This window comes from Scylla paramamosain, chromosome 15 (assembly GCF_035594125.1).
Source record: "Scylla paramamosain isolate STU-SP2022 chromosome 15, ASM3559412v1, whole genome shotgun sequence".
NCBI classification, from domain to species: domain Eukaryota; kingdom Metazoa; phylum Arthropoda; class Malacostraca; order Decapoda; family Portunidae; genus Scylla; species Scylla paramamosain.
In genome coordinates this window covers 25,504,704-25,531,011 of record NC_087165.1, presented here as the reverse complement: position 1 = coordinate 25,531,011, position 26,308 = coordinate 25,504,704, and the positions used below count along the sequence as shown (strand labels likewise).

At 41.7% G+C, this 26,308-nt stretch overlaps 1 protein-coding gene and 1 long non-coding RNA gene across 18 annotated transcripts in view; one reads left to right on the top strand and one right to left on the bottom strand.

Annotated features, from left to right (window-relative positions):
• LOC135107736 (uncharacterized) overlaps positions 1-2,127 on the bottom strand; it is a 4,946-nt gene extending 2,819 nt beyond the window's left edge. For both annotated transcript variants that reach the window (XR_010271961.1, XR_010271960.1), the window contains exon 1: positions 1,994-2,127. This is a non-coding gene — a long non-coding RNA (uncharacterized LOC135107736). The remainder of the gene's footprint in view (positions 1-1,993) is intronic.
• A 4,085-nt stretch (positions 2,128-6,212) lies between these two features.
• LOC135107733 (uncharacterized) overlaps positions 6,213-26,308 on the top strand; it is a 25,215-nt gene continuing 5,119 nt past the window's right edge. For 4 of the 16 annotated variants that reach the window (XM_064017995.1, XM_064017996.1, XM_064017991.1 and 1 more), the window contains exons 1-12: positions 6,221-6,398; positions 7,625-7,814; positions 9,231-9,311; positions 9,498-9,600; positions 10,189-10,323; positions 12,431-12,622; positions 12,755-12,845; positions 13,766-13,997; positions 14,436-16,772; positions 23,347-23,508; positions 23,949-24,094; positions 25,820-25,971. In XM_064017995.1, coding sequence (XP_063874065.1) covers positions 10,294-10,323; positions 12,431-12,622; positions 12,755-12,845; positions 13,766-13,815 — 363 coding nt within the window. In that variant the 5' untranslated portion in view covers positions 6,221-6,398; positions 7,625-7,814; positions 9,231-9,311; positions 9,498-9,600; positions 10,189-10,293 and the 3' untranslated portion in view covers positions 13,816-13,997; positions 14,436-16,772; positions 23,347-23,508; positions 23,949-24,094; positions 25,820-25,971. Of the gene's footprint in view, positions 6,399-7,624; positions 7,815-8,837; positions 8,918-9,230; positions 9,372-9,497; positions 9,601-10,188; positions 10,324-11,330; positions 11,594-11,778; positions 11,914-12,430; positions 12,623-12,754; positions 12,858-13,467; positions 13,584-13,765; positions 13,998-14,435; positions 16,773-23,346; positions 23,509-23,948; positions 24,095-25,819; positions 26,018-26,308 lie in introns of those variants that run through there. The other 12 variants (XM_064018000.1, XM_064017999.1, XM_064017998.1 and 9 more) reach the window with 12 other exon arrangements.

The following is a 26,308-nucleotide window of genomic DNA, read 5'->3' as shown; positions in this document are numbered from 1 at the left end:
GGAAAGAATAGAGGGTGGTGGAGGGGAAAATGGTTGGTGGTGATGTCAGACTATCTAACAAAAGCACTATTTTAACTATGAAGCAAGACTCACAGGATAGTCAGGATTGGAGAGAAGGTGGAGGGAACATGGAGGAAGGTCTGTGAGGAAGGAGAAGTGTGGAGGTAACTTATGAAGTGAGATATGGAGGAAAGAATAGAGGGTGGTGGAGGGGAAAATGGTTGGTGGTGATGTCAGACTATCTAACAAAAGCACTATTTTCAATATGAACCAAGAGACATAGGATAGTCAGGATTGGAGGGAAGGTGGAGGGAACATGGAGGAAGGTCTGTGAGGAAGGAGAAGTGTGGGGAAAAACTGCATTAAACTATTAAAATCATGAAACACCTTGAAAACCCCAATAACTTCCACCGCAGCCTGTTAAACTATCCCTGGAACCTTGAAAACCCCAATAACTTCCACTACAGCCTGTTAAACTATTAGAACCTTGAAAAAACCCCAATAACTTCCACCGCAGCCTGTTAAACTATCCCTGGAACCTTGAAAACCCCAATAACTTCCACTGCAGCCTGTTAAACTATTAGAACCTTGAAAAAACCCCAATAACTTCCACTGCAGCCTGTTAAACTATCCCTGGAACCTTGAAAACCCCAATAACTTCCACTGCAGCCTGTTAAACTATCCCTGGAACCTTGAAAACCCCAATAACTTCCACTGCAGCTTGTTAAACTATCCCTGGAACCTTGAAAACCCCAATAACTTCCACTGCAGCCTGTTAAACTATCCCTGGAACCTTGAAAACCCCAATAACTTCCACCGCAGCCTGTTAAACTATCCCTGGAACCTTGAAAACCCCAATAACTTCCACTGCAGCCTGTTAAACTATTAGAACCTTGAAAAAACCCCAATAACTTCCACTGCAGCCTGTTAAACTATCCCTGGAACCTTGAAAACCCCAATAACTTCCACTGCAGCCTGTTAAACTATTAGAACCTTGAAAAAACCCCAATAACTTCCACTGCAGCCTGTTAAACTATCCCTGGAACCTTGAAAACCCCCAATAACTTCCACTGCAGCCTGTTAAACTATTAGAACCTTGAAAAAAACCCAATAACTTCCACTGCAGCCTGTTAAACTATCCCTGGAACCTTGAAAACCCCAATAACTTCCACTGCAGCCTGTTAAACTATTAGAACCTTGAAAAAACCCCAATAACTTCCACCGCAGCCTGTTAAACTATCCCTGGAACCTTGAAAACCCCAATAACTTCCACTGCAGCCTGTTAAACTATCCCTGGAGCCTTGAAAACCCCAATAACTTCCACTGCAGCCTGTTAAACTATTAGAACCTTGAAAAAACCCCAATAACTTCCACTACAGCCTGTTAAACTATCCCTGGAACCTTGAAAACCCCAATAACTTCCACTGCAGCCTGTTAAACTATTGCCACACACACCCAGACACTGCCACACACATTCAAACACTGCCACACACACCCAGACACTGCCACACACACCCAGACACTGCCACACACACTCAAACACTGCCACACACACCCAGACACTGCCACACACACCCAGACACTGCCACACACTCCCAAACACTGCCACACACACCCAAACACTGCCACACACACCCAGACACTGCCACACACATTCAAACACTGCCACACACACCCAAACACTGCCACACACACCCAAACACTGCCACACACACCCAGACACTGCCACACACACCCAAACACTGCCACACACATCAGAACACTGCCACACGCACCCAGACACTGCCACACACACCCAGACACTGCCACACACACCCAAACACTGCCACACACACCCAAACACTGCCACACACACCCAGACCACCCAGAACCTTGAAAACCCCAATAACTTCCACCGCAGCTTGTTAAACTATTAGAACCTTGAAAACCCCAATAACTTCCACTGCCATGTCTGCTTCCTGCTATATGTTAACACACCCTGCCTGCTACTTACTGCTTTTTTTGTCACATTCCTCGCTCTCTTTGTAGTTCAGTAGTAAATTGAGATCTTCCTTTAACTCGTCTCTCTCCCTTGGTCTCGTGTAGGATCGCGGGGTAAACAACCAATATGGCGTCTGTTTGTTGTGGTTTATGTTGGTTCAAAGTCAAGTACAAACGGGCCTAAATATTTTTTTTTATATAACTAATTATTGTAAGGAGTTCAACATGACTGTTTGGTCTAATTTATATATATTTTTTACATTTATAATAATTTGGTTTTCTCTTCTGTGGCAGTCCCTTTAGTTAGTCAGCTATATAAGGTGATACGATTAGATTGGGCTGATATGACATAGCAAGCCGTAATTAGGTTGATTCAGTAAGATTGGGTGATTAGGTAGCGCTGAATACCTGATGATTAGACAACAAAAACATTTTCTTCCTTATGATACCTGGAAATTCTGAGTTGCAGGAAAGCTAAGTTAGTGAATTTATTAAAACACACACACACACACACACACACACACACACACACACACACACACACACATGACAGTATGCATATAATGACCTCTAAGGTTATAGTGAATCTGATAATTACTGAAAACTGTATCCTGACAATTCGCAATTCTGATTTATTTTCACTAGTTATTAATCTCTCTCTCTCTCTCTCTCTTTCTCTCTCTCCATATCCAGCCTAAGTTCTATGATAGTACCAGATTTTCCCAGCATTCTCAGCATCAAAAATTAACCTGCAGTAAAACAGAGGAGGACTTTGTAAACATATCACGCAGGGAAGCCACGGAACGCCTGACTTCTGATCTTTCAAAAATTTCTGAATGGGGCAGAGCAAACTTGGTATTGTTCAATGCCTCAAAAACTCAATTCCTCCATCTATCAACTTGACACAACCTTCCAGACAACTATCCCCTCTTCTTCAATGACACTCAACTGTCCCCTCTTCTACACTGAACATCCTTGGTCTGTCCTTTACTTATAATCTGAACTGGAAACTTCACATCTCATCTCTAGCTAAAACAGCTTCTATGAAGTTAGGTGTTCTGAGACGTCTCCACCAGTTTTTCTCACCCCCCCAGCTGCTAACTCTGTACAAGGGCCTTATCCGTCCATGTATGGAGTATGCTTCACATGTCTGGGGGGGTTCCACTTATACTGCTCTTCTAGACAGGGTGGAATCAAAAGCTTTTTGTCTCATCAACTCTTCTCTAACTGAGTGTCTTCAGCCTCTTTCTCACCGCCGCAATGTTGCATCTCTAGCTGTCTTCTTCCGCTATTTTCATGCTAACTGCTCTTCTCATCTTGCTAACTGCATGCCTCCCCTCCTTCCGCGGCCTCGCTGCACAAGACTTTCTTCTTTCTCTCACCCCTATTCTGTCCACCTCTCTAATGCAAGAGTTAACCAGTATTCTCAATCATTCATCCCTTTCTCTGGTAAACTCTGGAACTCCCTGCCTGCTTCTGTATTTCCACCTTCCTATGACTTGAATTCCTTCAAGAGGGAGGTTTCAACACACTTATCCATCAATTTTTGACCACTGCTTTGACCCTTTTATGGGACTGACATTTCAGTGGGCAATTTTTTTATTAGATTTTTGTTGCCCTTGGCCAGTGTCACTCATACATTAAAAAATAAATAAATAAATAAAATAATAATTATGGTACAAGTATCTAGGCACAAATTATCATATATTTTTCTTATCAATTATGCCTAGAGAGAGAGAGAGAGAGAGAGAGAGAGAGAGAGAGAGAGAGAGAGAGAGAGAGAGTTAAATATTTTGTAGCCTAACCTAACAGAACATTAAAACAATTTATAAGGCAAATATTTTCCAAGTGAATCTTTTTGCTTTTGTGTCCTCTCCATTTGTTGAGTGGACCTCTAAACCATGTGTAGAAACCGTTATTGGGTGTGTCTGGGTGTGTTTTGGGTGTATTTGGGTGTGTTTGGGTGTGTCTGGGTGTATTTGAGTGTGTTCTGGTGTGTTATGGGTGTATTGGGTGTGTCTGGGTGTATTTGGGTGTGTCCGGGTGTGTTCTGGGTGTATTGGGTGTGTCTGGGTGTGTTCTGGTGTGTTTTGGGTGTATCTGGGTGTGTTTGGTGTGTTCTGGTGTGTTTTGGGTGTATTGGGTGTGTTTGGTGTGTTTTGGGTGTGTTCTGGTGTGTCTGGGTGTATTTGAGTGTGTTCTGGGTGTATCTGGGTATGTCTGGGTGTGTTCTGGGTGTATTGGGTGTGTCTGGGTGTGTTTGGTGTGTGCTGGTGTGTTTTGGGTGTGTTCTGGTGTGTTTTGGGTGTAATGGGTGTGTTCTGGTGTGTTTTGGTGTGTTTTGGGTGTGTTTTGGTGTGTTTTTGGTGTATCTGGGTGTGTGTTGAGTGATTTAGAAAGGGGAAGGAAATGAAAAGGAGGAGGAGGAGGAAAAAAAGATGATAATTAAAAGAAAAAAAAGATAAGGTTTAGAAGAAAATAATATTCTCTCTCTCTCTCTCTCTCTCTCTCTCTAACCTTGCATAGCACACACACACACACACACACACACACACACACACACCTAGTTAGCATCCTGTTCAGGGTAAGATATTGTGAGAGGCCTGATAAAACATTATTTCAGAGAACGTAAGAGGTGGTCAGGTAACAGCACCAGCCAGCAGTGTGGATTTGAAGGACCCTGTCTATAAATATTTTGATTATAGTTTTTGCATGCATTGATTTTTATTTAAGCAAAATTGTATCAGAAATAAATAAAATGTGCATTTCTTGTGAGTATAATTATCTCAGTGTTCATTTTTTTTCTCTGCCAATATCCTTGTGTATATTAACCTTAAAAATAAATAAATAAATAAATAAATGAATAAAAATATTGATTGAAATATTAATGAAATGATAGAGAGTGACTGATGAATAACCTTAACCCTCAGAGAGATTTAGGAAATTCTACATTACGTCAAATTTTCAAGATGGCTGCCGTTAACTTCAGGATCCTTTGTCTGTAAATTAATTTTATCGAAAGTTAAATATTAGTTAATGGCAAAAAAATAGTTTTAAAAATATAAACTTAAAAATCTGAAATATGTATGTCATTCAGGGTTATATAATTACGTCAGGAAGTGAAGTATATGTTATATCTATGTCTGAAAGCGATATTATTTCAGTAAGAGAAAGATATCACCAGTAACCAGAAAAATAAATGTTAAGTGCATTATCTTTATTTCTAAGTGTTCATTTTAGTCATTTATTGCTCAAATAAGCAGAAACAACCTTTGAAAAAACGGTAAGTGTGAAGTCAGGTCGGCAGCCATATTGAAACACCATGAAATAAAACTCTCTCAAAGAAAAAGATTAATATAGCTTGTTTAGTGCTGCCATAATCAGAGCATGTGTAAAATAATTTATCCCACTTTCATACTTGATTAAATCTTGATTATTTGCGTATTTTTGTTTTTTTGACCATAATATTGTAACGTTTGCAAGTAGACATTTGATGAGATTAACTCTTTTCTGTCTTTATTTGATCGAATTATTAAACATTTCTCACACGTTAAATGCCCATAGAGTAGCATCATATTACTCAATGGATTAAATAAGCAATATAATCAATATGAATGGCAAAAAAAAGGACAAAATATGAGTAGCAATTAAAAATGAATTAGTGACCCATAACCATTTTCTTATTCATCATAGAAAATGTAGTCGTTGTTGTTGTCTCTGTTTTTTGTTGTTTTTTCTTGTTTTTGTCGTTGTTGCTTGTTTTTTTCTCCTTGTTGTTGTTATTGATGCTTGTTATTTGATTCATGTTGTTTTTGTTTTTTTTTGTTGTTTTTTAGTCTTGAAAGTCTAAAACCCCCGAAACGCACATTATGTCCGTAGAGTTCCTCAATAGCAGTTCATAAAAGGGGTTGTTTAACACCGCTACTGCTGCCCGGGGTACAAATTGCGTCTTTATAACGGGCTCACTTTTCACCGTACATTGACTTAATATTTGTGTTCTCGACCTTCATTTTTTCCTTTTTGGCTTTGTATTTATTTAATATTATATAATATTGATTATTTTTAAGGATTGATGCGTTTTTAGATAGCTTCCATTGATGTTGTTGGAAGCAGGTGGACATTAGCCAAGGGGAGAAAATGGAGAAATATTAAATCCCTAATATCACAACGAAATCTAACCAGAGAGGGTTCAGATGACATTTACATACACCATGCATGAATCAACATCAGCCACGACGAACATTGTGCAAAATTATTGTGAATTAGTGAATATTTAGGTATTTGTATTAAAAAAGCGGTATTTCGTCCAGCTCCATTATGACGCCCGTTGTATGTACACAAGGGGCGTGGAGTATCTGAATGAGAAACTGGTTGAGGACGTGAGGGGTGCTGCTGAGAACCAGACAGGGTTTGTGAGAGTAGGTAGAAGAAAGAATGTCTGTAAACCATGGTGAAATGAGCGAAAGAGAATGAGTAGACAGTGTAGATGGCTGAGGAAAAAGGCATGAAAGCGATGAGACAGAGAATGAGTATCAGAATGCATGGGCAGCGTATGTGAAGCAGCAGCGGTTGACAAGACGAATGATAATGAATGCTAAAGTGAAGAGTGAAAGGAGCGTGATTCAATCTTTAAGGGAGAAAGGTATGGAAGGTGGCCGTGAATGGTACAAGTTCATGAGAGGTGAGAATATGTCAGGCAGTGTTGGTGTGGAGAGTCTAAAAGTGGAGGGTGTAGTTATAACAGAGAAGGATGGAATCAGGGAGGCAATCAAAGGGTTCTGGGAAGAAGTAGGTGGGGTAGGTGAGATGTTTAGTGTGAGAGAAGAATGTGTAACACTGGAAAGGAAGAATGCAGATGAACTGGATGAAAGAATCAGTAGAGATGAAGTGGAGAGAATTGAGGCTTGAGAGAATGGATGATGCAAGAATAGCAAGGAAGGTGTACCTGTGGAATGAAAGTGGAAGCAAATGGAGGAAGAGGTGCATGTGAATGACAGACAGGAGTGGATTACAAGTTGTGTGGGCGATAAGAATGGCTGGGAGGAATCAAAATGAGCGTGAATGGGTGGTAACAAGAGGAGGAAGAATGGGAGCCGAATGGGATGTGAGAAAATGGAAGAATGAGATAGACAAAGAAGTGAAATGTGTGGGACTGAATGAATGGAAGAATGAGATGGAAAGAAAGAAGACCCTGGAATGGTACAAGGAGAAAGAGGCCCCGAGGTATGAAAGGTGGTATGATGGAAGCCTGGGCGGTGATCTTCTCTTCCGAGCGAGGGCACAGTGTATGGATGTGAATGCGAGGAGTTACAGGTGGTCTGAGTCCCACAGCAAAGTGTGCCGGATGTGTGACATGGGAGAGGATGAGACGGTGGAACATGTGGTGCTGGAGTGTGTGCAGTATGCCAGAGACAGGAATGAGATGATGCAAGTGATACTGACTGAGTTAGGGCATGATAGGAATGAAAGAGTGGAGAAGACAGGAAAGGAATGGATGGTGTTGTTGCTGGGACTGTGTAGAGAGGCGAATGAAAGGATGATTGAGGCGGTGAAAGAGTTTCTGGAGAGAATGTGGCGTGCCAGGTGTATGAACAATTAGTATAGAGGATGCTGTTCGTTTCTCTCTTTTTTTTCCCTTCTACAGGAGTTGCCGATTCAGAGGCCTGACTCAGGAGTGATCCTGTGCCACCTGTACCATCAAGATCAAGATCAAGACAACAGTTCCCTCGTGTTTACTACCACAGTGCATAGAAATCTTATCTTTTTTCGCAAATTTCTCAAGTAATTCCCCACCCCGGAGGCCGCCCCCAGTACCCCAGTTCCCTGCATCCATGGTGAGCCCCTGGGGACCCTGAGGAGCCGCGGGGGATCTGAAATAAGGGAGAAATTAAGGGAAATAGGGAGCCCCGTGGTCACTGCACTGTCTCCCACGTTTTCCTCATAAGATTTTTGGTGTTTTTTTTAAGTTTTTCCCCTAATTTTACGGTAATTTTTAGGGTTATTTAGGGATGTTTTGGAGAAATCTGTGTGGTTTGGTGTGTTTTGGAAGAGAATTTTGTGTTTTTGGGGTGTTTTGTGGAAAATCTGTGTGGTTTGGTGTGTTTTGGAAGAGAATTTTGTGTTTTTGGGGTGTTTTGTGGAAAATCTGTGTGGTTTGGTGTGTTTTGGAAGAGAATTTTGTGTTTTTGGGGTGTTTTGTGGAAAATCTGTGTGGTGTGGTGTGTTTTGGAAGGGAATTTTGTGTTTTTGGGGTGTTTTGTGGAAAATCTGTGTGGTGTGTGTTTTGGAAGGGAATTGTGTGTTTTTTGTGTGTTTTGAAAGGGAATTGTGTGTTTTTTGTGTGTTTTGGAGAAAATCTGTGTTTTTTGGTGTGTTTTGGAGAAAATGGTATTCTTTTTTGTGTGTTTTGGAAAGAATCTGTGTGTTTTGGTGTGATTTGGAAGGGAATTGTGTGTTTTTTGTGTGTTTTGAAAGGGAATTGTGCGTTTTTTGTGTGTGCCTGTCTGTATCTGTCTTTCTGTCTGTCTATCTGTTTGTATCTATCAAACATCCTTTAATCTACATCTGTCTGTCTGTCTATCAATCTATCTATCTGTGTGTGTGTTTATCAATCTATCTATCTGTGTGTGTGTGTCTATCAATCTATCTATCTGTGTGTGTGTGTGTGTCTATCAATCTATCTATCTGTGTGTCTGTGTGTCTGTCAGTCTATCTACCTATCTGTGTGGGAACAGGCGTCTGTGTACCACCGGCTGCGGCACACAGTGGGCACCGTGGCACAGGTGAGGACAGTGGTGGTGGTGGTGGTGGCACGCCGGCTTATTTCACCTCCTCACTCCTTGCGTTTGTTACTTCAGGTTTATATTGTTATTCTTCAAGAGGTGAGAGAGGCAAGGGACGAGAGACGCAAGGGAGAGAAGCAAGGGAGAGAGACAGAGTAAGTAGCCTGGGAGAGGAGAGGGGAGGGGAAGAGGAGCGAGGGAGAGAAAGAGAGACGGGAGAAAGGCAAGCAGGGAGAGAGAGGGAGTCTGGAGGAGAGTTAAAGAATAAGAGAGAGAGAGAGAGAGAGAAGCCTGCTCCTTGCTCCTTGTTGAGTCATGATAAAAAGTTGAGATGCCTTACTGCCATATAACACTTCATTTATTAACATCACCAGTGCACCTTTCTACTTCTCTCTCTTCCAGCACTTGTAACTACCTCTCAATCCAGACAGTTTGGTGGTGACAAATCTCATTATTTCTCCTCACCAGGTTGACCCGTGTGGCTCCTCTCTGGTGGTGAAAGCAAGTGACGGCAAGATGGTGATGGTGACCCTGCCCAACCCCCTCCAGGTACTGCCATGCACCTTCACCACTGTCATTACCATCACCACCACCAGGAAATGCACAAGGGTGTGATAATGGACTACAATAGAACCAAACATGATAAAACACCTAGGAAGCAACTTTTATATAGAACATAAACACTTGCTAATATTAACCTAACTTAACCTAATTCCTCCTTTTCTCATCCTGCAGGAAAACTTGGAGGATGTGATTGAGGTGCAGGGTGTGGGTCAGGGGCAGAAGGTGACGTGCCAGAGTGACGTCACGTTCCCCCAAATGCAGGCCGGCAAGTTTGGTGAGTAGCTGGCCTCCTCCTTTTGCCGTATTCAGAAATGCTTTACTCTCTCACTGTGACTGTTTTTCAAGGCCACAGGTGATTAGCTGGGTGCTCAAGAGTGTTTCTCCTGTTAATTATGTAGAAATCTTGTTAATCTGTCACTAGAACCATAGAAACACTCTTGACATTCCTGTAGCCTCACCGTGATGAGAGAATGCAGAGGAACAGAAATAGCCAGGTTCTTAAGGGTGTTTCTCTTGTTAATCTGTCACTACAACCATAGAAACACTCTTGACATTCCTGTAGCCTCACCGTGATGAGAGAATGCAGAGGAACAGAGAACTAGCCAGGTTCTTAAGGGTGTTTCTCTTGTTAATCTGTCACTAGAACCATAGAAACACTCTTGACATTCCTGTAGCCTCACCGTGATGAGAGAATGCAGAGGAACAGAAATAGCCAGGTTCTTAAGGGTGTTTCTCTTGTTAATCTGTCACTAGAACCATAGAAACATTTGAAAACCCATGTCAATTCAATTAGAGTCTTTTGAAAGTATTAAGCATTACCGTTTAATATTTTGGCTACCCTGACCCCACACCTCCTCCACAGCTGACGTCACCAGTCGTCAGTGCACGGCGGGTGCTGCAAGGGGAACTGCAGGAGGTGGACCTGTTCAGCATCTCATCCCTCCCTGCCCTCTCCCCTGACAGGAGCATGCCAGACCCAGGGGTGCCCAAGGAAACGGTTAGTTCTTGAGCTAGTGATGGAGTAGATGAATGGGCTCACAGTTAGAGGAGAGAAAGGAATGGGGATAGAGTTGAGGGATGGGGAAAACAAGTATAGATGAGAGAAGGAAGTGGGGATAAGGAGTCAAGGAATGGGGAAAACAGAGTAGGGGAATGAAGGGAGTGGAAATAACTGAAAGAATTATATAGCATGTTGCTTGATACATTGATGGTTGTTGTTGTGTTGCAGAGTACGGGATGGGAAGCCAGGTGTCTATGTTTGGGTGTACTGTCTCTCTCTCTCTCTCTTTCTTTATCACTCTCTGTCTGTCTGTGTGTGTGTGTGTGTGTCTGTGTGTGTGTGTGTGTGTGTGTGTGTGTATTTGCTGTAGCAGAATGTTTTAATATGTGTGTGTGTGTGTGTGTGTGTGTGTGTGTGTGTGTGTATGTAGTGGTTATATATGTGTGTTTGTTGCTGTTGTTTATGTTGCTTGTCTGTTGTTGTTGTTGTTGTTGTTGTTGTGCTTGCTTTCCTATCTGACTTTTTCATCCATATATGTATCTATCAATCAGTCTATCTGTCTACCTATCTATCTGTCTATTGATCTATCTATCTATCTATCCATCTATCCATCTATCTACCTATCCATTAATCTGTCTATCAGTCTCTCTATGTCTTTTTATCTCTGTTTTCTACCTCTCTATCTTTACATCTCTCTGTCTGTCTAATTTTCTCTCTCTCTCTGTCTCTCTCTCTCTCTCTCTCTCTCTCTCTCTCTCTCTCTCTCTCTCTCTCTCTCTCTCTCTCTCTCTCTCTCTCTCTCTCTCTCTCTCTCTCTCTCTCTCTCTCTCTCTCTCTCTCTCTCTCTCTCTCTCTCTCTCTCTACCTAACTTAACCTAACCTAACTTAACGTAACCTAACCTAACCTAACTTAACGCAACCTAACCTAACCTAACCTAACCTAACTTAATGCAACCTAACCTAACCTAACCTAACCTAACCTAACCTAACTTCTGCTCTGCCAGACAAGGGTTACTACCTCTATGCAGACAAAACCTAACCAACCAGCTTAACCTGAGTCGCCCCTGGAACCGCCCCACCACAGAGGAGGAGGAGGAGGAGTAGGAGGAGGAGGAGGAGACAGTCATGGATGAAGGGACGTCACAGATCATGCACATTTGCTTCCATATTGGGTGAGAGACTGCATTGTTTGTGAAGAAGACGAGGAGGAAGATAGTTTTTCATCTCAATTGCACAGAATATTCAATAATTGGTCTGTTTCATGAAGGTAATGTACTTTCTCAAGATAGTTTTTCATCTCAATTCTTGCACAGAATATTCAATAATTTCTCTTTTTATGAAGACACTTTCCTCACCCTTTATTCACACATCACTCAAATATTGTCAAACCATCTTTTAAATCCTCAGCCTTTATTCACACTTCACTCAAATGTGTGTAACCATCTTTCAAAGCTCCTGTATTGCTGAGTCATTAGAGAGCCTTAAAAGAAGACAGTCAGATTTATGGATGGGGATGACAGGTGAAAATAGACAGGTGTTTTTTGTACAGGGACTTCCACGTGGATAGAGGATCAACCTGCCAACCAAGTGAGTATGTGTGAGTATTTGTGAGACAGACAGACAGACAGACAGACAGACAGAGAGAGAGAGAGGGAGGGATAGACTGACAGAGATGCAGAGAGAGAGAGAGAGAGAGTTTTAGACAGACAGAGAGAGAGAGAGGCATACATTGACAGAGAGAGAGATAGACAGAGGCAGGGTTAGACAGACCAAGAGGCATACACTGACAGAGAGACAGACAGAGACAGGGATAAAGTAACAGAGATGGAGAGAGAAAAAGACAAACAGAGACATTGAGAGATGTTTCTGGGTGTGTGTATGTGTGTATGTGTGTGTGTGTGTGTGTGTGTGTGTGTGTGTGTGTTGATTTATGAAGAAGATGGCAAATAGTGGGAATTTTCTTATGTGTTTTGTACTTTATTTTCTTTGCTTCATTCATTTTTTTTCCCTTGTTTTTTTTTTTCCATCTCAATTTCATTCATGTTTTTCCTTTCTCCTTCTCTCTCTATTCCTTTATTTTTTTCCTTTCATCTATATACTTCAGGTTGCGGTGGAAACTGGCGTACAGCTGTGCCTGAGCCTGCCGTGGACGCATTTCCCAGCCCCCGAACTGAACGGTCAACCTGCCGCCAATCTCAACTTCAACCAGAACAGCTCGGACACGGCTGGCCAGGACAACCACCGCAACACAGACATGCATGCACCTGATATGGACATGAAAATGGAGGGACAGGAGGTGAGGGGATGAGAGGAACATGGGACGGCAGTGTTAGAATGATGGCAGTGGTCTTATATTTGATTTAGATTGCGTTTAATTTTATTAGGTTTAATTTAGACTCCATTCTCCATGTGACTCTCTCCCCAACAGTCCCACGTGATGGTGTCCGACAGTGACGCCTCAGTGCAGGAGGGGGAACGGCAGGCAGAGACCCGCAAGTGCCCCTGGGAGAAGCCTGGAGGTAGGGAGGATGGTGTGTGAAGTTTTTCGTACTATGTTAAGTTTCATAATTTGATCAGGCGTTGTGGTTCCTGGTGTTGCTCCTGTGCTGGTGTCCTTGTCCTGGGAGGTGTTGTGAGTGGTACCCTTGTTGCAAATGACCTTAAAATTGATTACTGGAAGAAATGAGAGAGATGGGCACAAATAGAATGTTGACGATGATGATGAATGAGTTACCAGGAGTTGATTTGAAAGTTGAAGGGGAATGGAGTTAGACGTACAATTTTCTTTTCTTCCCGTAAAGTTGACAAGGTTTGGTATCTTTGTGTTCCTTTGCTCCCCACCCCCTTGCATCTTACTGCTTGTTATAAAGGCAGCTTCCCAAGTAAATTATGCTTTCTCTCCATTATCATAATATTAACCTAACCACAAAACAGTGATAGAAGAAATGCCCTTATAGCTAACTCCAGGCTGAAAGATTCAAGCAATGTAGTGAAAGATATTCCGATAAGGAAGATAAATAGGAACTCTTTAAATTCTTAGCTAGGTGAGGGTGATGTCCATTCCCACCATCACCTGTTGAAGTCCTCCCCTAAGAGCCCAGTAAGCTGTACTTGGCCCTCTGTGACTAGTTCCAATTACAGAGTGGCCTGAGGCAGTGAGTGCTTGAGTGGAGCCTTCACACCACACCAGGTTGTGATGGTGGCGGCATCTGGGGCAGCAAGAAAGTGGCAGCCATTTCATTGTGTTTTTATAATCAGTAAAGAATTGAGAGTATAGATAGTGAGATTAGAAGGAGAAACACTGAGATTAGAAGGAGAAACACTCGTGAATTTGTCAGAATATGACCATGAACATAGTGAAGTATAGCTGATGATAATGTACACATGAACTGTCCTTGCCTTGCCATATCAAGCTTCTTTTGTATTTTATTTCTTTCAGTTAACCGAGCCAGTGAAAGCAGAATCAAACTTTCCATTCCAGTCAACTGAACCTGTGAAAGTTCCCAATCCGGCCAAGCAGGTCCCAGAAGGTGCGGCGTCCATGCACCCCGTGATGGTGCTGCACCAGATGAAGCCTGGCCTGCTGTACAACACTAACCAGACCACCAGGGATAACAAGCCTTTCTTCACCGTCACCGCCGACATCGATGGCAAGGAGTTCTCAGGCGAGGGTGAGTTGTAGACTGACCAGGCGAGTCTGACAAGACAAAATAAGAAGCTTCTGTAGTACCAGGTGGCATCTCAAGGCAACAAAACCCATCTCTGTGTTTTGGGTACAGTCTCACATAGAACAGTTGAACTTGGAGGTCTCTGCAGCAGCATATCTTAACCCATAGTTACTAGGAATATATTTCAGTCACCAAGCAAGGATACTCTGATATCTTGTACAGCCTTGGAACTCCCTCACAATGAAATTATGTTGATTATTCTGAAGGAGAAAATAAAGCAAGTTTTAATCATCACTTGACTGAAGATGCAGATGTTAAGTCTTATCTTTCACTACATTACTCATTTTTTGCAGGAATATTCTTTAGCCTGCTGCAACATTTAGTCCCCTTATCTTGATCACTGACTGGACTTGTGCTAAGTGGAATTTTCTTTACTTGCAGGGACAAATGTGAAGAAAGCCAAGTTCTTCCTGGCCAACACAGCAATACTGGGACTGTACGGGGTAGAATCCACCTTTGAGATCTCCGCTTAATAGAAGTAGTAGCTGCCTGGGTACTGGCGGCGGTGTGCGGGGCAGGCGGTCCCTCGCACACGTGGCTGTAGAGTCTGCTACGTGATAATGACAAAGTAGATAGGTAGCTACATAGTATTTTAACCTGAAGTCCTGTCTGTGAGTGTTGTCTTGTATGTTGCTGCTTGCTGAAGGCAGGGAATGTACTGAACTGGACCTGAGTGGCTTACAAAACTCCTGTGGAAGGGAAGTGATGGTCTGTGCTAAATGTTGCAGTCTGACGAGTGACGTGGAATTCAATTTTTCCACGTGTAAATTCTTCCAGTCCAGTGTTTACCTTTATTTTGTTCCAGCTCTGTTACTTAGTGCCAGAGTTAGAAGACTGACATTTAACGGAATTCTTATTTATGATTTTGACGTACTTTCTTTTCCCATTTATTTACTTAGCCCATGAAGTGTGGGTGCTCCTTGTAAATGGTCGGTGCTGAGCCTGCCATGAATGCAAATCAAATGCAGCTGATTGTGAAAGACAGGCACAGGAGAAGGGGTCAGTCACTCATTCCTGCTTGTGTCAGATCACTCATCTAGTGTTCTGCTGTGGAGTGGAGTGGGTGATGAGAGGGCTGTGGTGATGGGACAGTGACAGACAAGCCCTACTTACTGAAAACAAAAGTGTGCGAACTCATCACATCAACACTTATTTAGCTTCCTGACAAAAATGGCATCCAGTTTCAGATGTTTAAGGTATTTAACTCATCTATTTATTTAAAGGTACCCACTCTTTATGGGTTAAATGAAAGCTGTACTCTAGTTTAGCAGTCAGTCTCACCACTTGGTTTAATGTGAGCAGGTAAGGAAGCCCTAGAACCTGGCCCTTGGTTAGGTTCTGGTGACTTCTGGCTGGAATCTCAGTACCTTAATTTCTCTTCTGGTTGAAACTTTCTCCTCAAACACAACTGGCTGGAGCTGAGTCCTGGGATGGTCAGCTGTTTAAATATTACTACACAAAATGTTATGAGTTTGAATACATAATGAAAATTTCTTTAATGTGTATGTATGTAAAGGTTATAAAAGCAAGTATTTTTTTTCTTTTTCAATTTTTGTATATAATTGAGGTTAAGATGAATTTGAAACATTGATTGCAATTTATCAAGCTGGTGTTTTTGGTTTTGAAGGAAGTGTAAGTGCAAGAGGTATGAATTTGAAACATTGATTGCAATTTATCAAGCTGGTGTTTTTGGTTTTGAAGGAAGTGTAAGTGCAAGAGGTATGAATTTGAAACATTGATTGCAATTTATCAAGCTGGTGTTGGTTTTGGTTTTGAAGGAACTGTAATTGTGCAAGAGGTATGAATTTGATGAGAGTGGAATTAATGAAGCAGTTTACCACACCAGTATTGTCATTCCTGCTCCCTGTGTGTCCACCTTACCTCTCACACCCTGACGTTTGCCTCAACGCCTTCATTTATCACCAATGCAGTTAGGTAAATTATCACTTATTACTATTTTCTCATATGAATTCAGAAACACTGTCAGCTTATCAAATAGTGTATCTGTTAATATAACCTTTTGTAGGCAACTTGTCCTGTAACCACCTATGACATTTTAGGCTCATTTTTGTACCAGCCTCTTCAACAGTTCTATAGCTTATGGAAAACTAAATTAACTTCCTATTCTCTCATTTCCTCTGTCCATACCAGCAGTTCTCATAGTACTCTCAATGTTGAAGGATGATAGCAGTCCAAGGGCAGAGCTAGTGAGTTTCTTTGAGTCTCCCCAATAATTGTTTTCTTTTGTAGCTTGCGGTGAAGAGGAGGATAATAGCGGTAATTAAAGGTTTAGTGATTATATGAAAAAAGTATTTTTATAAGGCGTGTATTCGTGGGAGTGATTTAAAAGTCTTGAAACATTTATTATAAATAGTCTTTACTTATTTCAACTGTAGTTTTCTCTAATCAATGGTAATACGAATAATAGAATTACATCATGTTGCGTCAGCCTACCAGTAACTCATAAGGTATCATACCCTAGCTTATAAAATATGTTAGTAATTTAGAATTCAATTATTAACTTCAACTAATGTCCAGCCTATATGCTCACCTTGCTAGCCAATTATTCCTGCATTTTTATTTAAACTCACGGTTCAGTAAAATTATTTGTGAAAGAAGAGAGAGAGAGAGAACTAGCTAAGATTCCAATAACTTCAGATGCCTGTGGGTGTTGAGGGAGAGAGCACAAAATGGCGTCTCCCTTCCCTCTGGCAACAGGTGGGTCTCGTAGCTCTGAAATATTTGATTTTTCTTTTATTTAGAAGTGAATATTACTGTGTTCATGTTTATTATTCATGTCTCTAGTGAAGATATAGTGACTGTACGTGTTGACAGAATGGCGTCTCCCTTCCCTCTGGCAACAGGTGGGTCTCGTAGCTCTGAAATATTTGATTTTTCTTTTATTTAGAAGTGAATATTACTGTGTTCATGTTTATTATCCATGTCTCTAGTGAAGATATAGTGACTGTACGTGTTGACAGAATGGCGTCTCCCTTCCCTCTGGCAACATAAAATAGCCGGTGTTGGTCCCACGTGGAGACAGGCCACAGTCTTGGGAAAGCGTTAGCCATGTAATGTTTCTTTAGTCAAATATAATCTACTGTGAATGTGTTGTGAGCAATATTATTGCCGTAGAGAAGTGATGAATGAAGGCTGTGACGTTATTTAGGGATATAACGGTGCCCAGAATGAATGGTGCTCTTGAGGAGTTATAAAAGTAATTATTTTCTTGTGTATTCGTAGTGTTAAGTAACGGAGTATAAGTGTATATGCCATACCAGAATTTCAAGTGTCATAGTGGGTCAGTCAACCCAAAGAATCCCATCAGTATTATTCATTTAATTATTTTTGCTATTTTTATATTTTTCGTTCCTCCTAATAAAGCCACACTGTAGGTACTGTGTGATCATTAACCTCTCCCTACCCTCTGGCCATGACGATGAAGGCGAGAACCATTACCAATCAAAAATGTTTTCTTTTTTTCTATTGTGTGTGCGTGCTTCTTCTCTCTTCCTCTTCCTTTCTTCTTCACCGTGAAGATCTTTGCCTCGTCTCATTAGAGCTCTGATCGGACCGGTGAGGAGGAGGGCGGAGGGGGGAACCGGAGGGGGGGGGTGGCGTTACATTAGTTTATCTTGCTCGTATTTACCTAAGGAACCATAAAGAGATATCAGCAGTTTAGGTGACGTGATGCTTCCTTCAGATTCATAAGGAGTGAATGCTGCGTCACCAGTGTTCAGATACCACGAAAAAAGACACAATGAGAAAAATGAACCGTACATTTAAACAGGGAACGAAAAAAACACCGAATTCTGGCCAATATTTCTCCTTCCAATTGACGTAAACACTAGAACCGTAATTAACGGGGTGAAATGCATGTTGGCGTGAAAGAATGCATTAAAGAAGAAAAGAAAAAGCATCAGTTCATCTTAGCTCACGTATTTCTTACCCTTTTACTTCTCTCCTTCCATTAATTAAGGAGAAAAAGTCATAAAAAAAGTCGATATACGTTTGTTACCCTTTCAGTTCCATCCTTCCACGGTTTAAGAAAGGAAGGCTCTATATTAAGATACTATAAGGGCGTTCAGTGGTAGGGGTCAGTGAACTCTTGCTAACTAGGCTATGGGTGTCCACTGTGTTCCTGGGCTAGACATTAAGGTTAAGGACATTAAGATAGGAAGGCTTTATATTAAGATACTATAAGGGCGTTCAGTGGTAGGGGTCAGTGAACTCTTGCTAACTAGGCTATGGGTGTCCACTGTGTTCCTGGGCTAGACATTAAGGTTAAGGACATTAAGATAGGAAAGCTCTATATTAAGATACTATAAGGGCGTTCAGTGGTAGGGGTCAGTGAACTCTTTTGCTAACTAGGCTATGGGTGTCCACTGTGTTCCTGGGCTAGACATGTTTACACACTCCTCTCTGCATTCCACTGTTTGCTTCAACACAACCACCACCACCACCATCACCACCATCACCATCACCACCGCCAGAGTGACACGTAGGGAGAATATTTACTAACAGAGAGAGAGAGAGAGAGAGAGAGAGAGAGAGAGAGAGAGAGAGAGAGTATAACGGGAGGGGATAATGATAAAAAAGTTAGATACAAAAGTAGGAAAAACGGAACACACACACACACAGAGAGAGAGAGAGAGAAAGAGGGAGAGAGAGAGAGAGATTAAACTTTCTAAGCCAAGCCATACACACAACTATAAACATACATTCAATGATATCCTCTTAAACATAAATACACTCACACACACCACTACATAGTCCTTGAAATTTTATCGGGCCTGAATGTGACAGGAACCAACAGGTGAACTGATGGAAACCTTAATGTACCTCATATTTACTCATTGCTCACGTGCCACCAGCGAGGACTCTTTTCTGGCTGGCTCAGAATATAATAAATTTGCAATAAGTCTCATTTCAAATTGATTTCAGGACAAGTTTTTACTTTTTATAGATCTTTCAGAATGCGAAGAATAAATTTACGTTAATTCGCATGTTATTAATTTTGAGAATGATAGATTTCCATGCGTTTTGACTGACCCCGATTAGTTTCAAGAAAAAAAACAAAAAGAAAACTCATATTTATTCTTCTGTTGACATAGCTCGTGAAATAATAAGACAAGACCACAAGAATCATAGTGTACAGTCAACAAAACTCAAAACTCATGAACCAAGATGCAGTTTCCTTATATAACAAAATAAAAAAAATAAATAAACGATAATATGAGATGAGTACACAAGTTAAGATGGTACGTCTATTTCTCAGCACTTTTTCCCATCACTGACTGGCGATATTTCTTGCAGCATTCGTGGCAGGGAGCATATGAAGCTTGCCTGAGGGGAGAACAAAGACTTGGGAGCGAAAAAAGAGCCGAGGGGGGAAGCTAAGATGCCTTGAGCCAAAATGAAACGTTATTAGAGTTAGCCTGAGTTAGCCAGGCCGCCACTGTCTAGAGCGCGCCGGCATTCTGTTTATGTTTTTTAATGTTCTGAAGTGAATGACACTCAAATATTAGCAATAACAGATAGATTAGTTTATTTGTTTACACGTGTGGAGTTCAGAGGGTTTATTTTTCAGTGGTTAGCGGTTTATTGAAGGAAATGCGTCGCTGTGTAGAAGTTTCTGCTATGGAATTATTACGATAGCTCTCCTGGTCATACAGTGTGTGCAGTGGCCAAGTGGGGGAAGGACGCTGTCTTGCCCTCACTTGTTATCCCAGCCACCTCAAGTCCCTATAGTTGTGTAGACGTTCTGTTCTCCCTGTCACTCACCAACAGAATCACGGCCTTTGGTAAAAACAGTGGCATGGTGGATTAGGTAGGAAGCTGCCACGCGTGATTTGGGAAATAAAATATGATGTGATGTATTCGATATTAGCTACTGTCTTTGTTTTGTAATGCAGTTTAGTACAGAGCAGAAATTCGTGTTACCAAATGGTTCAGCTTCTTACTTAACTTTTATAAATTAGAGATCTATTTAGGTTTTCAGAGGTATTTTCGTGACTAGGGAAAAAAAATAATCCAGCTCTACGTGTTTCTTATGTAATTCAACTTATTACACAACAGGAATCCGTGTTATCATATCTTCCCGCGTCTTATCTGAACTTTTATCATGTTCTGGTCTGTTATTTAGGTTTTCAAAGGCATTTTCATGACTAGCACAAAAATCCATCTATTCTTGTTTGTTCTGTAATTTTTATATAACAGAAGAGAAACTCGTATCCTCAAACGATCTGGCGTCTTATCTCTCTTAACTTTGATCAGGTTCTAGTAGAAATTATGTACGTTTTTATGTTTCTGGGTAAAAAAGAAAACATCTATCTTCCCTGTTTATTCTGTAATTCATTTAACTACAGCAGAACAAGAACAACATTCTAAAACATTCCGGTTGCGTTGCGAGAAGGTTTGAGAAGCAGAGTTGTGAAATATTGTCTGCTGCTGAATTACTGACGTGTCCTTAAGCTTCACCTATATTGTAATAGCACGTGTTTCTTGATTTCTGACCTGGTGTTCTAGAGTGTATGGTGTCTTATATAGGGAACAGTGAGAAAGGACCTTCACTCCTCTCCCTGTGTCTTATATAGGGAACAGTGAGAAAGGACCTTCACTCCTCTCCCTGTGGTTCAGTGGCTGATGTCTCTTCTTATTTTTTTTTCTTCTCCTTCGTCACTCGGTCAAGAAAACCGAACCGTCCCCTTTACAAGATAAAACCCCTCTGTAACCTGGCTTTGGTCTATATGACATCAAATCGCTCCACTCCCTCCCTTATCCACTCTTTAAATTCCCTTATACTCTTTACCCAATCTTAATAACCCTAGGAACACCTCAGCAATATAATATCTTAAGAGTCTTCTGTGGAATCAACTCAGACAGGTTTGAATTACTTGAATCGCGTTGACACACCTTCTCCTCACACTCCGTCTCTTAAACGTCCTTTAAATTCCCCTATACTCTTTACCCAAGCTTATTAACTCCATAGATACTTTCTTGCTACAATATCTTAAGTCTAATACGTAATATCAGAGGCTGGAATTGTTTGAATTTCGCGCGAAAACATCCGCTCTTCACACCATCTAAATTGTGTTATACTCCTTATCCAAGCCTACTAACCCTAGGAACACGTCAGAACTACAATATCTTAATAGTATAGTGCGGAATCATGCCTTTACACGCTTCAGTTACGCTCTAATAAACTCCTTTCAATAGCGAGAAAATATGAGCTGTCAAGTGAATGGCATCCACCATCACCATGACAACGGGTCGTGAATAGCCAATCCCAGCTCGCCATTTCATCCGGGACCTCAAGATGGCCACACTGATACAATATAGTTTAATTTCCAACCAAGATCAGAGTTAACCGAGACATATATGGTGGATAAAAAGCTCTTAAAAATATGGGTGTTCCGAGGAAAGTATACCACTAGGGAATGTGGGTTACATTAGTAATGGAGGAATATTTTGAGAGCAGACGAAACTAAAGGTACAGTTACTAGTTAGTGTTTTTGTGTGTTTGGATGTGTGTGTCGTGGAGGAGTGATCTGTGCCTGTCCATGTGGCTATATGACGAACCAGGCGTGAGTATTCAGCATTTGACCAAACACACTCACGCAGAGACTGTCCCTTTAAACCTTCGTCCCTTTAAACCGTACCCAAACAAACGCTTTCGATTCCCGTAGGCAGACCAGGCTACCTCTCTCTGACCGCCGCCCCATGTCACTTATTTTTTTAGGGTCATGCTCCTAATGAGAGAGTAACCGGCCGGCTAGGGGGACTGGGAGTAGGCTGGGACCGTTAACTGGTTATTTAACAGAGTAGAAGATGAGAGAGACTGGGTATGTGTGATGGATGAGTGACAGGGAATAGAAGGGTGTAAGCTGTTTGACGTAAGGGTGACAGGCTGTGTGCGTCCGTGTGTACATGTATGTGGGTGGGTGTGGGTGACTGGTTGGGTGTGTGTGTGTATTACCCTTGTGAGACCCTCTGTGTGTGTGTATGTGTGTGTGTGTGTAGGGAGGGAGAGACACGTGAGTAAAGAAGGGAGGATGGAGGTCAGGAAAGAGGTGGAGGAAGAAGAGGGCTGACTGGGTGGACCTCTTAAAGATAGTATTCAGAAATTACGTATTTTCTTGGCTTCGCTGAGTCACTGTGTTAGGGAAGAGGAAGAGGAAGAGGAGGAGGAGGAGGATATAGAAGTGATATAAGCATAGGTAGGTCTTAAGTTAGTATTAAGTTAGTATTAGTATTTATAGTTAGTATTTTAAGTTAGTAGGTTAGGCTATGTAAGTTGAAGTGTGTTAGATTGTAAGGCTAAGTAAGGTTAGGTTAGGTTAGGTTAAGATAGTGCGTTAGGTTAGGTAAGTTAAGGATAGGTTAGACTAGCATAGTTTAGGTTATATTAGATGAATTTACATTAACTTGCATAGGTTAGATTAGATTAGATGAAACTAAGATTTGGATGACATAGGTTACGTTAGATCATGTTAAGTTATAGCAGATTAATTAGGTTAGTTAAGGTAATTGAGTTAGCAAAGGTTGCATTAGGTTAAACTAGCATAAGTGAAGAAGTTAAGTTAGATTAGGTGAGGAATTATTAGGTTAGATGAGAGGAGGTGAGGTTAGGTGAGGTTAGGTTAGGTTAGAGTAGGTGAGATAAGGTTTGGTTAGATTAGATTAGGTTAGGTTAGGTTTGGTTAGATTACATTAGGTTAGGTTAGGTTAGGTTAGATTAGATTAGATTAGGTTAGGTTTGGTTAGATTACATTAGGTTAGGTTAGGTTAAGTTAGGTTACAGTGAGGCGTCTTGAAGTCATGAGAGACATTGGCGGGGACAGAGATGGTACCTTGCCAACTCCACCTGAGAGAGAGAGAGGGGGGGGGGGGCAGGGTCATTTAAGGACTGTCTTTAGAATTAGCTTCCCTATGTTAATGTGTTAGTTTTCATATTTATTAAGAGAGAGAGAGAGAGAGAGAGAGAGAGAGAGAGAGAGAGAGAGAGAGAGAGAGAGGCAATATGGTGTAAGTAAAGGAACTAAAAATGTACTTCAAATGGCTTGATTCTCTCTCTCTCACTCTCTCTCTCTCTCTCTCTCTCTCTCTCTCTCTCTCTCTCTCTCTCTCTCTCTCTCTCTCTCTCTCTCTCTCTCTCTCTCTCTCTCTCTCTCTCTCTCTCAAAGTAAGATTAGCTAAAGAATTTTTAACATTGGGAATAGTAATCCATATATATATACATATTGGAGTATATTTTTTGTAACAGTGTGAATGATAAGATTCCACTTTTCAGTGTTGCCACGGTGACGGTGGTGGTGGGCATGACACAGATGCGGGAGGTGGAGTTTGTGCCCGATGGAGACATGCAGGTGGACAAATTGTGTTGGTCATTGGTCAGACTGGAGTTTACATGTGTACCTCCTTCACCATCATTGGTGGACACTTCACCTTGAGTGTTAGTGAAATGTGCTCTCTTTCTTACTTTATTTGTATATCACAAAAAATTTAAGACCAGTTAGTTGTCTAGACTATAAGTTTTAAAATGAGAAAATCAATCTACATAATTTTTTAAAAGGAAACAGTTAAGGCATTGTAAAGTAAAAGTCAAAATATATTTTGGTTATTATTTTTTTTGCAATCAACAACTTTCATGTATAATGAAATAAATACATTCATCAAACTTAATATCATATTTAATAACAGCTAGAGGTACCAATTTGCAGATGTCTATGGAAAATTTGTATGATAATCTTGTGGCCAACAAGAAAGGATACAATGAATGATGACTTATTATTGTAAGAAATCTTTCAGAGTTGTTGTTGTGTACTTCCACATTCCATGGAGACAGCTTTTTCCTTCACCTTTCACCATTTAAAAATGTGATAATTTCAACAGGATGCTTGAGCTGTCATGGTGTTGCTGGTGCTGTGTGCCATCATCACCCTGACACAGACCACCCTGCAGACACCTTCATCCTGGGTGCCACACGTCGCTGCTGCTACAACTCAGAGCAACAAGAGCGCAAGCCAGGAAGGGAAATGGTAACTTTTCACTTAATTTGTTGTTTATTTGAGGGCCTAATGACAGACACATAATGGAATGAGTATTTGTGAATGTTTGTTTATATCTAGATACAGCATTCACATATCTTAAGTGCCACCTTCCAAAAACAATGTCAGCCAGAAAAAATAAGTGATCAATCTAATTACATTTCAAGTCAAAAAGTTTTCCTTTAACCACTTTGCTCCAGATGCTTAAAAACATGCGTTGCTCACATACATGGCGTCGCGTAGGCTCGTGACTGGTAACTTATCTAATTTCTAATAATTTCTAATATAATTTCTGTGTGTGTGTGTGTGTGTGTGTGTGTGTGTGTGTGTTTTATGTATGAGTGACACTGGCCAAGGGCAACAAAAATCCAATAAAAAAATATGCCCACTGAAATGGCAGTCCCATAAAAGGGTCAAAGCAGTGGTCAAAAGTTGATGAATAAGTGTCTTGAAACCTCCCTCTTGAAGGAATTCAAGTCATAGGAAGGTGGAAATACAGAAGCAGGCAGGGAGTTCCAGAGTTTACCAGAGAAAGGGATGAATGATTGAGAATACTGGTTAACTCTTGCATTAGAGAGGTGGACAGAATAGGGGTGAGAGAAAGAAGAAAATCTTGTGCAGCAAGGCCGCAGAAGGAGGGGAGGCATGCAGTTAACAAGATCAGAAGAGCAGTTACCATGAAAATAGCAGTAGAAGACAGCTAGATATACAACATTGCGGCAGTGAGAGGCAACATTGTGGCGGTGTGGAATGTTAGGAGTAGCAGTTGAGGGAACAGGTGTGTTAGGGTGGTAGTAAAGAGCGGCTTGGAAACTAGTTGGGCTTTTGAACGGTTGAGAGTGACTGAAGTATGATTGTCAGAAATGGAGAGGGTTTAGAATGGCATGTAAGAATGTGAAGTGAGACAGATAGAGCAATGAAGCACGTGAGGTTGAGTGAGCCAGGTGTGGAGTGAGACAGACAGACAGACAAAGTGATGAAGCACGTGGGGTTGAGTGAGCCAGGTGTGGAGGAGTGACAGACAGACAGCGATGAAGCACGTGGGGTTGAGTGAGCCAGGTGTGGAGGAGTGAGACAGACAGCGATGAAGCACGTGGGGTTGAGTGAGCCAGGTGTGGAGGAGTGAGACAGACAGCGATGAAGCACGTGGGGTTGAGTGAGCCAGGTGTGGAGGAGTGAGACAGACAGCGATGAAGCACGTGGGGTTGAGTGAGCCAGGTGTGGAGGAGTGACAGACAGACAGAGCGATGAAGCATGTGGGATTGAGTGAGCCAGGTGTGGAGGAGTGAGACAGACAGAGCCATGAAGCACGTGGGGTTGAGTGAGCCAGGTGTGGAGGAGTGACAGACAGAGCCATGAAGCACGTGGGGTTGAGTGAGCCAGGTGTGGAGGAGTGACAGACAGACAGAGCCATGAAGCACGTGGGGTTGAGTGAGCCAGGTGCGTCACTTGGGGACGACTGTGAGCCAACCCAGGACCAACGGCTGATGACGCTCAATGATGGAATTAGAAGCTGCATGAATTGTTTATGTAGATTTTAGAAGCTGTCTGAATTGTTTATGTAAATCTGAAGCACTTACTTTGAATTGAAGGCTTGGACCATGTAATATCTTTGTAATTCTTCTGTACCATTGTCATAAGTTCCTTAGATAACTCACTACAGTTTTGTCTCTATATAATAATATGTACATTTACTCAAACTGCATTTTCTTTCAGTGTGCAGGTTTGCAGTAAACCTCCCTGAAGGTTCCAGAGCTGCTCAGCAAGTGTCCAGTCCAGGCTGTCACAAGACTGTGTGACAGTGGACCTTCCACTCATACTGAAAACAGCTGTGCACTGCCACTCACAGGAAGTGGTGACCACTCTAGGTGTGCTATCTGCTGTTTATATGTGTAAGATGAGTACTGGCTAAGGGTAAGACAAATTCCTGCAGGTTTGTGTGTGTGTGTGTGTGTGTGTGTGTGTGTGTGTGTGTGTGTGTGTGTGTGTGTGTGTGTGTGTGTGTGTGTGTGTGTGTGTGTTTAGGAGCCCACTAAATATTGCTTGTTGTCAGAAATGGAAAATGCTCTGATGGGCTTTGAAAAGGTTGCTTATATCAGTGAAATGAGTAGGTGTGTCCTTGGAGACAGGCAGCATGTGGCCAGGCCTGGAGGACAATCTTGACTGAGGCCCTTGAGAGACTGCAAGCTGACAAAGCCAAGGAAG